At 46.3% G+C, this 18,880-nt stretch overlaps 1 protein-coding gene across 1 annotated transcript; it reads left to right on the forward strand.

The window, feature by feature from the left end:
• Positions 1–373: 373 nt before the first annotated feature.
• On the forward strand, positions 374–1,865 carry LOC119961609 (oocyte zinc finger protein XlCOF6-like; the record flags this gene model as incomplete). The annotated part of the gene is made up of 1 exon (XM_038788903.1): positions 374–1,865. A coding segment is annotated over one exon (849 nt), but the record flags the coding sequence as incomplete, so codon positions are not given.
• Between the last annotated feature and the right edge of the window lie 17,015 nt (positions 1,866–18,880).

Raw genomic sequence — 18,880 nt, forward strand, 5'->3', positions numbered from 1 at the left:
AATTATAGACAGAAATCTCAAACATCACGTCTCGATGTGACAAACTCACTCGATTCCTTCTGATCTGAAAACAACGGGCTCTGAACATCATCGACGAGAAGGAGAAATTTTTGTCCGATCTTTCGGCGTCAAAAGATTTGAAATATCAGTGTGACTGGAAAAGCACCGAGACCTACACCACACATCCGAGTGAGAGAGTTCCAGTGAACTCACTGCGAAAAGAGCTTCAACCAGACACACGGCCTGAAAAAAACATCACACCATTCACACTGAGGAGAGACAGTGCACATGTTCTGTGTGTAGACAAGGCTTCAACTGATTGTCCAATCTGGAGATACACGATGAGACCCAAAACATGGAGAAACCGTGGAAATGTGCTGACTGTGGGAAGGGATTTAGAGCCCCATCTGTGCTGGAGATTCATCGCCGCAGTCACACTGGGCAGAGGCCATTCACCTGCTCTCAGTGTGGGAAAGGATTCACTCACTTCTTTAACCTGCAGTCACACCAGCGAGTTCACACTGGGGAGAGGCCATTCACCTGCTCTCAGTGTGGGAAGGAATTCACTCAGTTATCCAGTCTGCATACACACCAGCGAGTTCACACTGGGGAGAAGCCATTCACCTGTTCCCAGTGTGGGACGGGATTCAGTTCTTCATCCAACCTACGGAGACATCAGCGAGTTCATACTGGGGAGAGGCCATTCACCTGCTCCCTCTGTGAGAAGGGATTCAGTGATTTATCCACCCTGCAGACACACCGGCGAATTCACACTGGGGAGAAGCCATTCATCTGCTCTCAGTGTGGGAATGGATTTACACATTTATCCAGTCTGCAGACACACCAGCGAATTCACACTAGGGAGAGGCCATTCACGTGCTCTCAGTGTGGGAAGGGATTCAATAACTCGTCCAACCTTCGGAACCATCAGCGAGTTCACACTGGGGAGAGGCCGTTCACCTGCTCTCAGTGTGGGAAGGGATTTGTTAGTTCATCCACCATGAAGAGACATAAGCGAATTCACACTGGGGAGAGGCCATTCACCTGCTCTCAGTGTGGGAAAGGATTCAGTGATTTATCCACCCTGCGGAAACATCAGCGAATTCACACTGGGGAGAGGCCATTCACCTGCTCCCAGTGTGGGAAGGGATTCAGTAATTCGTCCAACCTTCAGAAACACCGGCGAGTTCACACTGGAGAGAGGCCATTCATCTGCTCTTAGTGTGGGAAGGGATTATATAGAAACATGAAAAGGGGGAGCAGGAAGAGGCTATTTGGCCCTTTGCGCCTGATCTGCCATTCATTATGATCATGGCTTAACATCCAACTCAATAGCTTAATCCCGCTTTCCCCTCCATATCCTTTGATCGCCTTCAGTGCTGTATCTAACTGCTTCTTGCAAACAGATAATGTATTGGCCTTAAAGTTTTCCTGTGGTAACAAATTCCACGGGCTCACCACTCTCTGGTTGAAGAAATTTCTCCTCATCTCTGTCTAAATGGTATCTCCCGTATCCTCAGATTGCGACCTCTGGTTCTGTACACACCCACCATCGGGAAAATCTTTCCTGCATCTCCCTTGTTAAGTCCTGTTCGAATATTATAGGTTTCTATGAGATCCCCCTCATTCTTCTGAACTCCAGCGAATACAAACCTAACTGATTCAATCTCTCATACGTCAGTCCCACCATCCCAGGAATCAGTCTGGTAAACGCTCGCTGCACTCCCTCTAGAGCAAGAACATCCTTCCTCAGATAAGGAGACCAAAATTGCTCACAATATTCCAGGTATGGCCTCGCCACAGCCCTGTGTAATAATAGCAAGATATTCCTGCTCCTGTACTTGAATCCGCTCGCAATGAAGGCTAGCGTACCATTTGCCTTCTTTACCGCCTGCTGTAGCTGCGTGCTTACCTTCAGTGACTGGTGTACGAGGATACCCAGGTCTCGTTGCACATTCCCCGCCTCTCCTAATCTATGGCCGTTCAGATAATAGTCTGCCTTCTCATTTTTGGTACCAATGTGGATAACCTCGCATTTCTCCAAATTATACTGCATCTGCCATTCATTTGCCCACTCACTCAACTTGTCCAAATCACACTGAAGGATCTCTGCATCCTCCTCACAGCTCACCCTCCCAAGCAACTTGTGTGATCTGTAAATTTGGAGATATTGCATTTTGTTCCCTCATCTAAGTTGTTAATATATAAGTGGCGCAGCTGCCTCATGGTGCTGAGGATCAGGGTTCAATCATGCCTGGGTCACTGTCTGTGTGCAGTCAAGTTCTCGATTTTGCGTGGGTCTCACCCCCATAACCCCAAAGATGTGCAGTGGAGGGGAACTGGCCATGCTAAATTACCACTTCATTGCAAAAATAGAATTGGGTACTTTAAATTTGAAAAGAAAAATCATTTATATATCTTGTGATTATCTGGGCCCAGGCACTGATCCCAGCGGTACCCCACTAGCCACTGCCTGCCAATTTGAAAAAGATCCATTAATTCCTCCTCTTTGTTTCCTGTCTGCCAGTCAGTTTTTTATCCATCTCAAGAGACGACCCCTAATCTCATGTGCTTTCATTTTACACACTAATATCTTATGCAGGAATAAGTCGAAAGCCATCTGAAAGTCCAAATATACCACATCCACTGGCTCTCCCTCGTCAACTCTACCAGTTACACCCTTGAAGAATTCCAGTAGATTTGTCAAGCATGATTTCCCCTACATAAATCCATGCTGGCTCTGTCCGATCCTGCCAATGGTTTCGAAGTGCTTTGCTTTAAAATCTTTGATAATGGATTCTAAAATTTGCCCCTCTGCCGATGTCAGGCTTACTGGTCTATAATTCCCTGTTTTGTCTCGAGCTCCCTATTTAAATAGTGAGTTACATAATCCACCCTCCAATGTGCAGGAATTGTTCCAGAGTCTATAGAATCCTGGAAGATGACCACCAATGCATCCATTATTTCTAGAACCACTTCCTTAAGTACTTTGGGATACAGATTATCAGGCCCTGGGGATTTATCAGCCTTCCATCCCATCAATTTCCCCAACACCATTTCTCGAATATTGATCTCCTTCAGTTCCTTCCTCTCACTAAATCCTGCGTTCCCCAACATTTCTAGCATCTGATTTGTGAAGACAGAACCAGAGTATGTATTTATTTGCTCAGCCATTTCTTTGTCCCCTATTATACATTCCTCTGTTTCTGACTGTAAGGAACCTACATTTGTCTTCATCAATCTTTTTCTCTTCACATACCGACAGAAACTTATACAATCGGCCTAATTTCCTGTTTTGTGCCATTCCCAACATCACCACTGCAGTTTGGGGGTCTATATAAGATGCCCACTAATGTTTTTTGCCCCTTGGTGTTTCTCAGCTCTACCCATACAGACTCCACATTGTCGGAGCTAATATCCTTCCTCACTATTGCATTAATTTCCTCTTTAACCAGCACTGCCACTCCACTGCCTTTTCCTTTTTGTCTGTCCTTCCTAAATACTGAAGATATTCAGTTCCCACCCCTGGTCATCCTGCAGCCATGTCTCCATAATCCTGATTATCTCACACCCGTTTACATCTATTTACACAATTCACTCGGTTATGCCGTCTGCAGTCACACCTGGGAGTTCACACTGGGGAGAGGCCGTTCACCTGCTCTCAATGTGCGAAGGGATTTTCTAATTCATCGCACTTTCTGAGACACCAACAAGTTCACAACTGATTACAGGGATTGGATTCTGCTGTTATTGTTTCTGTTCTCAATTACATCCAGGATTGCATTTTGTTCATTCTGTTGGTCAGTGGGGAAGGTCAGAGGGTTTCTTTCTGCTGGACTGGCCGGTCTCACGGCTTCTCCCCCAGTGGGCTGATTCTCTCTGAGCCTTCTTGCGAATATCTGGTTACACATTTCACATGGATCAAAGAGTGAAAGGGAGTTTGGAGGTTCATAGATCATGGAATTTACAGTGCTGAAGAAGTCCATTCAGCCCATCGAGTCTGCACCGGCCCTTGGAAAGAGCATCCCAACCAAGCCCGCACCTCCACCCTATCCCAGTAACCCCACTTAATCTTTTTTGGACACTAAGGGCAATTTAGCATGGCCAATCCACCTAACCCGCACATCATTGGACTGTGGGAGGAAACTGGAGCACCCGGAGGAAACCCACGCACACTCGGGGAGATCGTGCAGACTCCACACAGACAGTGACCCAAGCCGGGAATCGAACCTGGTACCCTGGAGCTGAGAAGCAGCTGTGCTAACCACTATGCTACCATGCTGTTCAGGTTAGAAGATATTTCATTACCATTTCTGTTTTGAAATCCCCCAAATCATGCCACATTGCCATGAAGATGGGCTATGGTGGTTACATGGTTCTTTTGTTTAATTTGTCTTGGTGCTTCTCACAGAAGAAAACTATCAGGGTATGAGGGGCAAGTTGTCTGAGGTGTACTGGGAAACTACATTGAATAGTATGGTGGGAGACAGGCAATCACTAATATTTATGGATTTATTACAGATTTACACGGGGATTGGTTAGCTCAGTTGACTGGATGGCTGGTTTGTGCTGAGTGACACGAACAGCACAGGTTAAATTCCCATAGCGGCTGAGGTTAGCCATGGTCTGTCAGTATTTGTGCTCCACATGACCCTCCACCCACCCCTCTATATCCCCCCCCCCTCTATACCCTCCTCCTCCCCCCCCTCTATACCCTCCTCCTCCTCTCCCCCCCTCTATACCCTCCTCCTCCTCTCCCCCCCCCCCCACCATCAGCATCTCCCTCTATTCCTTTCTCCCTCATATATGTATCTAGCTTTACGTTCAATGGATTAATGCTGTTCACCTCAACCACTTGCTGTGGGAGTGAGTTGCACATTCTCACCACTCGCTGGTAAAGAGGTTTCTGCTGAAATTCCTATTGGATTATTGAATTCCTTCATAATCTGAAAAACTTCCTCCAGGTCACCCATCAGTCTTCTCCTTTCCAGAAAAAAGCAGCCCCAGACTTTCCTGGGTGTTAAATGCTCTCAGGTCTGTATATTATGAACCTTTGTTGCACCTTATCCAGTGCCTCTATTTCCTTAATCGAAATGGATATCACCAATGTTGACAGTGTTCCCAGTGTAGTCTAACCCCGGTTCTAAACAAGCTGAACATTTCCTCCGTGCTTTTCAATTCTATCTCTCTAGAATGGAACCCTATATATAATTGCCCCACACTTTGGGAAAGATGTGAAGTTCTCAGAGACGGTGTCGAGAACATTTACGAGAATGGTCCAAGAGATGAGGGACTCCAGTTAGTTGTGATGTGGAGATGCCGGCGTTGGACTGGGGTGAGCACAGTAAGAAGTCTTACAACACCAGGTTAAAGTCCAACAGGTTTGTTTCAAACACGAGCTTTCGGAGCACGGCTCCTTCTTCAGGTGAATGGAAAGGCTTGTTCCAGAAATGTTTATATAGACACAGTCAGAGATGCCCCGGAATGCGAGCACCTGCAGGCAATCAAATCATCAAAGATGCAGAGAGAGAGGTAACTCCAGGTTAAAGAGGTGTGAATTGTCCCAAGCCAGTTCAGTCGGTAGGCCTCTGCAAGTCCAGGCTTGTTGGTGGGGGCCGAATGTAATGCGACATGAATCCCAGATCCCGGTTGAGTCCGCATTCATGCGTGCGGAACTTAGCTATAAGTTTTTGCTCAGCAATTTTGCGTTGTCGCGTCTCCTGAAGGCCTCCTTGTAGAATGCTGACCCGGAGATCAGAGGCTGAATGTCCTTGACTGCTGAAGTGTTCCCCAACTGGAAGGGAACAGTCCTGCCTGTTGATAGTCGCACGATGCCCGTTTATTCGTTGTCGCAGTGTCTGCATGGTCTCGCCAATGTACCAGTTAGTTGGAGTGACTGGAGCAGCTGAATTTCTCTCCTGAGATCACAGCATCTGAAGGGTGAGGAATGGGCCATTCAGCCCTTTGGGACCGTGTCGGCTCCCTATGGAGGAAGCCAGTTTGTCCATTGCCCTGTTCTATCCCCAAATCCCTGTGAGTTTATTTCTCTCAATGCCTGTCCAATTTCCTATTGAAATCATTCCATCATCTCTGCATCTCCCACCCTCATAGGCGATAGGTTCCAGGTTGTTACCACTCCCTTTACATGTACACAAGGCTGTTTGAGCACAGAGGAGTCTATTTGGCCCATTTTTCCTATGCCAGCACTTTGTACAGCGACCCATTTAATCCCAGAGTTCGGCTATTTTGTTTTCTTTTTCAGAATGCATGAAATTCCCTTTTGGAAATTGCATTCCAATGAGATTCCAGCACCATTTATCAACAGTGCATTCCAAATCACAAAAACTCGCTGTGTTTTACAACAAATAATTGTGCATATGGTGTGTGTGGATTTTCAGAGTATTCAAAATGGTGTCAATGACGTGGGTATTACACAAAATTAAGACTCAATCTTTATCAATGATTCTGGTGAGGACACCGAGTGTAATATATGCGGACAATTAGAATAAATGTACATTTCTATAAAACCTCTCGACCACTGAACCTCCTAAAGTGTTTTAAAGCCAATGGAGTACTTTTGAATTGAAACATATTCACTGTTGTAATGTCGGAAGCTGTAAGTATGTATGTGTAATTACATTTAGTTTTGAAATTGTTATTTTCATAGTGTATTCATTAGTGTCATTAGTAACACGGTCAAGGAAGCCCTTTTATACCTCGAACATGCAGCTTCCTGCAGCCATTTCACCTTCTGTACCTTTTCTGTATTAACCACATTGATTTCACAGCAAAAAGCAATAATTAAATTTATGATTATTCAGTAGTGAACATAGATTATCATACATGAATTGGTGTGTGAGGTAGTTATCTTGTAAAGACTAGTTCTTTATTTTAAAAAGTAACACTTCCAACCAAAATGTTTCCAGAAACTGCAGAGCTATCAGAATTTGTTTGAAAAAATAAATTACTTTATAATTTTGAGAAGTTACAAGACATCATATTCTGCCAAGACTATGTGGGCTGGGCAGAGGTGTAATGGTATTGTTACTGGGCGAGTAATCCAGAGACCCAGGTTAATGCTCTAGGGATCTGGGATCGAATCTGCCTATGACAGTTTTTGAAATTGAATAAAAGTCTCAAATTCAAAGTCTAATGTTGACATTGTTGATCGTTGTAAAAACCCGTCTGGTTCACTAATGTCCTTTATGAAATCTGCTCTCCTTTTGTGGCCTGTCCTGCACGTGACTCCAGATCCACAGCAATGTTGTGGTTGATTTGTAAGTCTCCTTAAATAACCTCACAAGACACACAGTTCGAGGGTAATTGGAATGAGCAGTAAATGCTGGTCCAGTCAGTGACGCCCACCTCCCATTAATGAATAATTTTTAAGGCGGCTCATTGTTCAATCTGAAGACAAGTAAGAAACTGTCTCTTTGATTGGATTTGATTAATTGTCACGTGTATCAAGGTACAGTGAAAAATATTGTTCTACATTTCCAGACAGATTGCTCCATACATGAAAAAACATAGGACATACAATAAACATACAATGTAAATACATAGACACAGACAGCGGGTGAAGCGTATGGATTATAGTACTACTCAGAAAAGAACCAGTGTATCTTGTATTAACCAAATGTATTAATTAAAAATTAGTGTATTAATTAGTTTGTAACATGATTAAATAAGTAGTGATCCTTAATTGAGTGACAATTAATGAAACTTTTTTTTTATTCATTGGACATTGGCGTCGCAGGCTGTGCCAGCATTTATCACCCATTCTTATCGATTCCAGGCTTGGGTCACTGTCTGTGCGGATTCTGCACTTTCTCCCCATGTCTGCGTCCCCACGTAGACATGGGGAGAAGGTGTAATCTCCACACCGACAGCCACCCAAGGTTGAAATTGAACCTGAGTCCCTGGCACTGTGAGACAACAGTGGTAACCACTGTGCCACGCTAACAGTTGACTCTGGTGGGATATGAGCCCACAACCTTTGAATCCCTTACTTGCCATTAAGTAGAAGTCCAACACACTATCCATTGTGCTACAGAGTCATACATATCCTTTAATCCCTTTAGCCCCAAGAGCTGTATCAAACCCCTTCTTCAAATTGTACACTGTATTGGCCTCAACGACTTTCTGTGGTAATGAATTCCACAGGCTCGTCACTCTCTCTAGGTGAAAAAATTTCTCCTCACCTCAGTCTTAAAAGTTTTACCCCTTATCCCCAAGCTATGACCCCCTAGTTCTGGACTTCCCACCATTGGGAACATTCTTTATGAATCTACTCTGTCCACTCCTGTTAGAATTTTATACGTTTCTTTGAGATCTTCTCATTAAAAAAGAGATAGAGAAGCAGAATTAGGCCATTCAGCCCATCGAGTTTGCTCTGCCATTCGATCATGGCTGATATGTTTCTCGTCCCCATTATCCTGCCTTCTCCCCATAACACCTGAGCCTCTTATTCAAGAACCAATATATCTCTGTCTTAAAAAGACTGACGGGCATGGCCTGGTGCCATGTGGCCATCAATTAATTTCCTTTCCCCCAAGAGAAATCAAGGACTTGACACAGTGTGTTTGAGACAAAGCTGATTTATTTCACAAACAACAAGATATTAAACACTCGCCCAGCTCAGTTACAGGGAATCGAAATAAACCCCAATTGTCAGATTGAAGATGGTTCAGTTCTGGGTGTGATTATCAGTGGCAGTAACAGCAGAAATCAACACTTTTCAGATGAACAGAGGGTAAATATAAATTAGTTTGACAGTTCAGGAATCATCAGTGGCATCTTATGATATGGAGAAATTAGCTCAACAATTCTATGAACTAAAATTTAGTCTGGCCTGGTGTCACCAAGCTGAAATCCAGTCTTTCTCTGACACATTATTCTTAATGACATAGCTGACAGGTTAAGAGTGAAAAAGTCAACTGTTTAGCAGTACGGGGAAGAGGCAGGTTTGTAGATGTTCTACAGTGTTACAAACGGGCTCGTTGGATCTTATTCTGTCCCATCTTACATTCAGCTGACAGTAAAATGACTAAAATACTGCAACATACAGGCATTTGGGGACAATGGTGAGATTGCTGCTCAGATTAGTTAAAGTCTCCATATTGTAAAATAGATCTAGAAGGACTGGAGAAGATGCAGGAAAAGATATTTGAATTATGCCTGGACTGGCAGGTTACATCCAGTAAGAAAGATTGGATAGGGCATAACATTTTCTCTTGAAAAGGGAATGAAGGATGACCTGATCCTGTAAGACTATGAACAGGTTTGATATGATAGACAAGTGGAAGATGTTTCCACTGAATAAGAATAAATATGAGTTAGTGATTGATTAATCTAATGTGCAGTTCAGAGGGAGATCACTCACACACTTCACATGTGCAAAGGAATTTCCTCAGTTTTCCCACTGGTTAACACTCCAACTTTAAAAGCCCAGACAATTTGATCCAATTGCAGCACATTGTTATGGACGAGGGGCAGTTTAACTGTTCTGTCCAGGAAGACAAAAATCACTGTTCACCTGAACCTGCTCAGACCCCAACCCGTTAACAACTCACTGTCCGTGTTTGGTCTGTTGTCAATCACACCCAGGACAGACTCTGGTGGAAGGGCCTGTGCTCTTTAGTTGCTGTATTAATTTATTTAATACATTTGTTCCCTTGGTCCAACGGTACCAATTGTAATCGGTTGGCAAAAATAATTTCTATCAACGATATCTATTTCAATGGTGGAATTAGTACCCAACATGAATTGTGGCCGAGAATGTGCTCTATCCACATTACAGAAGCTCCGCGCACATGCGCAGAGTCCGGCTGTGAATGGGGCATGCACCGTTTGGGCTGTGTCCGGCGCATATGCAGTTCAGGTTGTCGCTGACGGTGCGAGGAGCGGGATAGAAACAATCGAGCAACTTTCAGGATTGGAGCCGGTGGGTGGCCAGGGAGCAATAGAAGCTGCGGAGTGAGCCGGGAGGCTTCATAAATACCCCGTGGAGGCTTCAACTCCTGAGTAAAATGTTAACGGTCCCGTCTTAAACAGCATCGAACAGCGTGAGAGCTGAGCGGTAACAGGCCCGGGTTACCGGCCGCCATCTTTACAGAGGACAAGGTGCCACAGGGCGCATGCGCTGTGAGCCTGGACCGGTTGCCAACTTTCCCAGATTGACTGACTGGAGTCTCCAGGATTTTATTTTAATCATTTGTGGGAGTCACTGGCTGGGCCAACATTTATTGCCCATCCCTAATTTCCCTTAAACCGAGTGGCTGGCTCGGCCATCTCGGAGGGCATTTAAAGAGTCAACCACATTGCTGTGGTTTGGAATCGTGTCGGTCAGACCAGGTAAGGATGGCAGATTTTCTTTTCTATTCATTCACGGGATGTGGGTGTCGCTGGCTGGGCCAGCATTCACTGCCCAGCTCTAATTGCCCTTGAACTGAGTGCATCTCAGAGAGCATTTTAAGAGTCAACAAGCTGACTGTGCATTTAGAGTCACATGTGCATAGAACACATAGTGCAGAAGGAGGCCATTCGGCCCATCGAGTCTGCGCCAACCCATTTAAGCCCTCACTTCCACCCTATCCCCGTAACACAATAACCCCTCCGAACCGTTTTTGGTCACTAAGGGCAATTTGGCATGGCCAATTTTTTATTCATTTTCATTTAATTTCATTTCATTTGAATCCACCTAACCTGCACGTCTTTGGCCTTTGGATATTGGCCAGACCAGGTAAGGATGGAAGATTTCCCTCACTGAAGGACATGAGTGAACCAGATGGGTCTTTGCAACAACCAACAATGGTTTCAGGGTCTTCAGTAGACTTTAAATTAATTCAAATTTAACCTTCTGTCTTGGTGAGATTCGTGTCTGGGAAATCATTAGGACAGTAAAGAAGATTTTAATGTAATTTTCTTTGAACATTTCTCTTCAGTGGATATAAAAATATTGAAGATGGGATAAAGGTTGATTGGCTGACAGTCAATCACTGTCCTGTAAGGTAATGAGTCACTTTGCTTCCCAATTGGCCGAGGAAGGCAGTGTGTCACAAGGATGGATGTGTTGGCCGATTAATGGCTGGAGGATGGGGGCAGGTCATGTGATCAAATCTCCAGGAATACATTTAATCAAAGTTGGCGAGGAGAGAATGTTGTGAATTTCTATCCTAAACTGACAGTGAGGTTTCTGTAAATTTACAGGATACTGGAAGAGGAGGTTTAACAGACGGGAAACACAAACCAAACATCACATCGCAATCTGACAGAGTCACTCGATTCATCAGAACCTGAATATCAGCAGCATCTGGGTGTGGAAGGTAAAAGGTTTGTCTGTTCTGTCTGTGAGGGAAGATTTCAGGTCTCAGTGTGACTGGAAAAGCCCCGAGATTCACAAACCCTGGTTAGGCCAAACCTGGAGAACTGTGTTCAGTTCTTGGCAACAAACCTGAGGAAGGATAGAATGGCCTCGGAGGGAGTGTAGCACAGATTTACCTGAGTGATATCTGAACCCGCCGGGGTTAAATTACAAAACTAGATTATACAAGAGAGTCAGCGATATGATGACACAGAGAATGGCATTCGGCCCATTGAATCCATGCTAGCTCACTGGGGCAATCCAGTAAGTCCCATTCTCCTGCTCTATCCCTGTATCCTCGCAGGTTTATTTCCCTCAAATGTCTATCCAATTTCCTTTTGAAATCAAATGATTCATGTATTTATTTTCAAACTCCCTCATGGGCAGCAAGTATCACGTCATTGCCGCTCGCTGTGTAAAAACATATATCTCCTATCACCTCATATCTCCTGTACCTTTTACATACAAACTAGGAACAGGCCACTCGGCCCCTCGAACCTGCTCAGCATTCCTGCCTACCCATGATAACCTTTCACCCCCTTGCTCATGAAGAATCTATCCAGCTCTGCCTTAAAAATATTGAAGGACTGCTTCCACTGCCTTTTAAGGACGTGATTTCCAAAGTCCTGCAACCCTCAAGAGAATGAAAAATCCTCATCTCCATCTGAAATGGGTGACTCCTTATTTTGCAACAGTGATGCCCTATTTGTCGATTCTCCAACAAGAGGAAACGTCCTCTCCACATCCACCCTGTCAAGACCCTTCAGGATCTGATATAGTTCAATCCAGGTTTTACCCAAAACTTTAAATCTGTGTCCCGACTGCTTGTATGATCAGTTAATGGAAACAGAGTTTCTTTGTCCACCTGATGGAAATCTGGCATAATCTTGTGGACCTGAATCAAATCTCCCCTCAACCTCCTTTGCTGGATCCATTCTGGTAAATCTCCTCTGCACCTACTCCGTGAACCTTCACATTCTTCCTGAAGAGTGGTGACCAGAGCTTTAGAAAGATTCATAGAATAGAATTAGAACCATAGAATTCCGACAGTGCAGAAGGAGGCCATTCGGCCCATCAAGCCTGCACTGATTCTCTGAAAGGGCACCCTGCCTAGGCCCACACCCCTACCCTGTCCCTGTAACCCCATAGTTTCACCTAACCTGCACATCCCTGGACACTAAGGGCAATTTATCACAGGCAATCCACCTAACGTGCCCTTCTTTGGACTGTTGGAGGAGATCTGAGCACCGGGCGGAAACCCATGCAGACACTGGGAGAAAGTGCAAACTCCACAGAGACAGTCACCAAGACCGGATGTGAGGCAGCAGTGCTAATCACTGTGCCACCAGAAGCATAGTTTCAGTATCAGTATTTCTAATTATGAAGCTCAAGATCAAATTTGCTTTGCCAACTACTCTCTTAATATGTCTTGTAAATAAACAAAGTCCCTCTTCACCTCTTTCTCTCTCCTCCCAAAGAGGCCAGTTGGGTTTTTATAACAATCCAGCCATTTCCATGGTCACTTTTTCCCAGAGCCGGCCCCACAAGTAACCAGATTAATTCAGCTGAATTGAAATCTGCCTTTGTGTTTCTGTGGGTTCTCTCTCACTCCCTATTTTCTGTTTTAAATCAGTTTCACAGGGTGTTCGAAGGGGAGGCTTCAAAGTCCAGAAACTCAAACCAAGCATCACATCAGGATCTGACAGAGCCCTCAATTTATCATATCCGGAATATCATTGGATTTTGAACATGGAAGGAAAAAGCATCGTTCACAGTGGAGAGGAACCGTACTTGATTTGTGTGTGTGGACGAGGATTCACTCCATCATCAGGCCTCACAAGCCACAAATGCAGTCACACCGAGGAGAAACCGTGGAAATGTCTGGACTGTGGGAAAGGATTCACTTCCCCATCCAAGCTGGAAACTCATCGACGCAGCCACACTGGGGAGAGACCATTCACCTGCTCAGAGTATGGGGAGGGATTCACTCAGTCATCCTCTCTGTCCACACACCAGCGAGTTCACACTGATGAGAGACCGTTTCAATGTCCAGACTGCGGGAAGTGCTATAAACGTTCTGGGGAACTGATTCGCCATCAGCGTGTTCACACTGACGAGAGACCGTTCAGATGCTCTCACTGTGGGACTGGGTTCAGGCAATCCTCTGACCTCACTGTGCATCAGCGAAGTCACACTGGGGAGAGGCCATTCACCTGCTCGAAGTGTGGGAAAGGATTCACTCGATCATCTAACCTGCAGAGGCACCAACAAATTCATACTGGAGAGAGACCATTCAGCTGCTCCAAGTGTGGGAAGGGATTCATTCGATCATCTGACCTGCAGAGGCACCAGCGAATTCACACTGGGGAGAGGCCATTCGCCTCCTCAGGGTGTGGGAAGGGATTAATTTAGTCATCTGACCTGCTGAGTCACCAGCGAGTTTACACTGATGAGAGACCGTTTCAATGTCCAGACTGCGGGAATTGCTATAAAAGTTCTGGGGAACTGGTGCACCATCAGCGTGTTCACACTGACGAGAAACCGTTCAGATGCTCTCACTGCGGGGCTGGGTTCAGACAATCATCTGACCTCATTGTACATCAGCGAATTCACACTGGGGAGAGGCCATTCACCTGCTCCTAATGTGGGAAGGGATTCACTACTTCATCCCATCTCCTGAGACACCAAAAAGGCCACTATGGCAGCATCATAGAATCCCTGCAGTGCAGAAGGAGGCCGTTCGGCCCATTGAGTTTGCACCAACCCTACAAAAGAGCACACCACCCATCTGGACTTCCCCCAACCTCTCCCCATAACCCCACTTCACCTTTGGACACTAAGGGGCAATTTAGCAAGGCCAACCCACCAAACCTGCACATCTTTGGACAGTGAGAGAAAACAGGTGCACGCGGAGGGAACCCACACAGACACGGGGAGAATGTGCAAACTCCACATAGTCACCCAAGGCTGGAATTGAATCCAGGTCACTGGCACTATGAGGCAGCAGTCCTAATCATCTGTTGGGAGAGAAACAGAGTTAATGTTTGTTGTTCCTTGTTGTAACAGTTCTGCAGAAGGGTGAATGGACTCTAATTTATAAAGTCCATTGAAGTGAAATGTGGAAAGTGTTTTACTCAGAGGTTTGACACAGGAAAAAGTTTCAGTCTGTGTAAAGCTCAAACTTCAATTACACAAAGCCCGCAGTCTGATTGGCTGGAGGACCAGAGTCCACCCGGTCCTCCAAATCTTCCCATTGGTCAACATCGCTCAGGCAGGAAATTAGGTTTTGGAAGTCGCGCCCATGTGGCCAATGGGAAGAACTCAAAAGATAGAGTCTCAGCTAATGAGGGAGATCCGGGATCAGCACCGCCCCTGATTTACTCCAATTGGTTGGAAGACCAGCTGCTCCTGCATTATTGGTCTGGAGTTGCTGTCAATCACTCCCAGGGCATTGTGATGTGGAGCATGCACAGTGCAGCTCATGTCCAGGGACAGACGCTTGTTTGTCTCATCTTTAGGCGGGAGGGAGGCGGATAAGCGGAGGCAGCGTTAGGGGCAGTGGGTGGGAGGGGAGGCTTCACACACCCAGTGGGGGCCTCAACACCCCCAATAACAAACTAGCCGCACCGCCTCAACACCCAACACAATGGCAGCTGCCGCTATCTCCCGGTGCCAGGCCCCAGTGGACAAATGTGGCTTCAGGAAGGAAATGCAGCAATGGATTTGTTCAGGAGAAATTATCTTTAACTCACTTTACTAATCCTGGAGCAGGAGGGGAGAATGGGGGCAATTTCTATCCCGCACTGCAGTTCATTTGTCCTCTGCTTCTGACAATCAAATCTGAGGCATTTTTATTACCTATTGTTCATTTAACACACAAGAAATTACCCCTCCCGTGTTTGCACCGAGCGGGAAGGTTTTCCTGCAGACCCTTTCCCCAGTTCACCACCATCCCCATAGGGGGCAGTGTGCAGCAGGGAGCATGTGCGGTTGCCGTCCTCCATGCGGGCGCCCCGCAAGAAATGTCGGAGTGAACTTGCGGGACGGCGGAGGAAAGGAGTGCATCTCTCAGAGAGGCCGGCCTGCCGATCGGTGGGCACCGATTGCGGACCAGACCCCTTTTGAGCGCCCCGCCCGGTGCTCAATTCCCCCCCCCCCCCCCCCCCCCCCACTCCACAGGCCGCCCCCGCAGCGCTCGCGCGCTGTTCACGCCGGCAGCGACCAGGTGTGTTTGCCGCCGGCGTGAACACGTCGCATTGGGCAGGCCGCTCGGCCCATCCGGGCTGGAGAATCGCAGCTTGCCCGTTACAAACGGCGAGCCGCAATTCTCTGAGCGGCCTGCCGTAAATCTCGGCGTTTCGATTTGGAGGGGGTGGGAGAATCGCGTGCGGGTGCCAGGGCGGCGTGGCAGGACTCGCCTGGCGCCCCCGCGATTCTCCCTCCCGGCATTGGGGGGTGGGGGGGGGGGAGAGAATGGCGCCCTCAATGTCATAATTTCAGGATAAAGGGTGGCAGATTTAAAACAGAGATGAGGAGATATTATTTCTCTCAAAGGGCCGTGAATCTGTCGAATTCACTACCCAGAAGTGTGGTGGATGCCAGGACTTTGAGTAAATTTAAAGAGGAGAAATATAGATATTTAATTTGTAATGGGTCAAAGGGTTGTGGAGAATGGGCAGGAAAGTGGAGTTGAGTCTGAGAGGTCAGCCATGATCATATTGAATGGCGTAGTGGGCTCAAGGGGCTGAATTGCCGACTCCTTCTCTTAGTTCTTATGTGGTGATGCGGAGATGGGTTAATTCTGTATTCTGTACATTGTGGCCCAGGAGGTGGATTAATACTCAGACCCATGAACTCCACCCCCGTGCCCCACCCAGCACCTCCCCCCTCCATAAACATTTGTTCGCCTCACTGACACCATCCTCCTCCCTGCCCGCAGTCTGAACCAGACCAATTGCAACCTTCATGTCTTCTTTAACATTGAGCTGAGCTACTGACTCCATATCCTCTCCATCACTGAGATGACCTCTTTTCACCTCTGTAAGACAATTAGCTCCATCCTGCATCAGCCCATTTACTGCTGAAATTCTCGTCTCTTACTTCCAGGTTCAGCTATTCCAATGCCCTCCTGACTGATCCCCATCTTCCATTCTCCATTAAGCTGCGCTCCGTCAGAACTCTCTGGATGATTGGCAGTTTAGTGGGAAAGAGTGAATCGAATGGACGGTGGGTCTCAGGGACACGATGAGCTCTGGAGGAGAGATGGAGAGAAACTAAAGAAAGACGTCAGTTTAGGGCCAGAGCTGAGCAGATCTTCAGAGCAATTTTGAACTGCTGGGCTAGTGGAAGGGAGGGAAGCAGCAAATCAGATTGTCTCAATCTTAGTGACAAAGAAGCTCCATCAGCTCCTCACACCCTTTGTTACTGCTGAGGATGAGGAGACAGGGGACAGGGAGAGCTTTTCGAAAGGAATTAACTTGTATTAGAGATATTAAAACGATTGACACTGGCTATTCAACACAAAGCTGATTTATTTGCCCATTATCGAGAATATTAACACATATGATTGGGATCAAGTTTATTAACATCGACAGAAACAGATCCCCAAAGGTACGTCTTGAGACAAATAACAGAGAAATATCAGGAAGGTCAATGTAACGAGCTGGATGGATCTAGAACTGGCTTGGCCATAGAAGAGAGGGTAGCAGTGGAAGAGGTGTTTTTCCGAATGGAGGTCTGTAACTAGTGGTGTTCCGCAGGGATCAGTTCTGGGACCTCTGCTCTTTGTAATATAGTAAGAAGTCTTACAACACCAGGTTAAAGTCCATTGGCATTGGCGAGACCATGCAGACACTGCGACAGCGAATGAACAGGCATCGTGCGACAATCACCAGGCAGGAATGTTCCCTTCCAGTCGGGGAACACTTCAGCAGTCAAGGGCATTCAGCCTCTGATCTCCGGGTAAGCGTTCTCCAAGGTGGTCTTCAGGACACGCAACAATGCAGAATTGCCGAGCAAAAACTTATAGCTAAGTTCCGCACGCATGAGTGCGGCCTCAACCGGGATCTTGGATTCATGTCGCATTACATTCATCCCCCACCATCTGGCCTGGACCTGCAAAATCCTACCAACTGTTCTGGCTTGAGACGATTCACACCTCTTGAACCTGGGGTTACCCCATTCTCTGGATCTGTAATGATTTGATTACCCGCAAATGCTCGCATTCCAAGCATTGTCTGGCATCTCTGAATTTGTCTATATAAATGTTTCTGGAACATACCTCTATATTCATCTGAGGAAGGAGCAGTGCTCCGAAAGCTCGTGTTTGAAACAAACCTGTTGGACTTTAACCTGGTGTCGTAAGACTTCTTACTGTGCTTACCCCAGTCCAACGCCGGCATCTCCACATGTTTGTAATATATATAAATCATAGAATTTACAGTGCAGAAGGAAGCCATTCAGCCCATCAAGTCTGCATCAGCCCTTACAAAGAGCACTCTACTCAACCCCACCTATCTACCCTATCCCAGTAACCCCCACTTAACCTTTTTGGACACTAAGGGCAATTTGGCATGGCCAATCCACCTAACCCGCACATCTTGGATTGGATTGGATTGGATTTTTTTATTGTCACGTGTACCGAGGTACAGTGAAAAGTATTTTTCTGCAAGCAGCTCAACAGATCATTCAGTACATGGGAAGAAAAGGGAATTGAACAGAATTCAAGAAAATACATGAGAATACATAATAGGGCAACACAAGATATACAATGTAACTACATAAGCATTGGCATCGGATGAAGCATACAGGGTGTAGTGTTAATGAGGACAGTCCATAAAAGGGTCATTTAGGAGTCTGGTGACAGTGGGGAAGAAGCTGTTTTTGAGTCTGTTCGTCCGTGTTCTCAGACTTCTGAATCTCCTGCCCGATGGAAGAAGTTGGAAAAGTGAGTAAGCCGGGTGGGAGGGATCCTTGATTATGCTGCCTGCTTTCCCCCGGCAGCGGGAGCTGTAGATGGAATCAATGGATGGGAGGCAGGTTCGTGTGATGGACTGGGCGGTATTCACGACTCTCTGAAGTTCCTTGCGGTCCTGGGCCGAGCAGTTGCCATACCAGGCTGTGATGCAGCCCGAGAGGATGCTCTCTATAGTGCATCTGTAAAAGTTGGTAAGGGTTAATGTGGACATGCCAAATTTCCTTAGTTTCCTGAGGAAGTAAAGGCGCTGTTGTGCTTTCTTGGTGATAGCGTCGACATGAGTGGACCAGGATAGATTTTTGGTGATGTGCACCCCTAGGAATTTGAAACTGCTCACCATCTCTACCTCGGCTCCGTTGATGCTGACAGGGGTGTGTACAGCACTATGCTTCCTGAAGTCGATGACCAGCTCTTTAGTTTTGCTGGCATTAAGGGAGAGATTGTTGTCGTTGCACCACTCCACTAAGTTCTCTATCTCCCTCCTGTATTCAGACTCGTCGTTCGAGATCCGGCTCACTATGGTCGTATCGTCAGCAAACTTG

The sequence above is a fragment of the Scyliorhinus canicula genome, unplaced genomic scaffold (genome assembly GCF_902713615.1).
Source record: "Scyliorhinus canicula unplaced genomic scaffold, sScyCan1.1, whole genome shotgun sequence".
Taxonomy (NCBI): domain Eukaryota; kingdom Metazoa; phylum Chordata; class Chondrichthyes; order Carcharhiniformes; family Scyliorhinidae; genus Scyliorhinus; species Scyliorhinus canicula.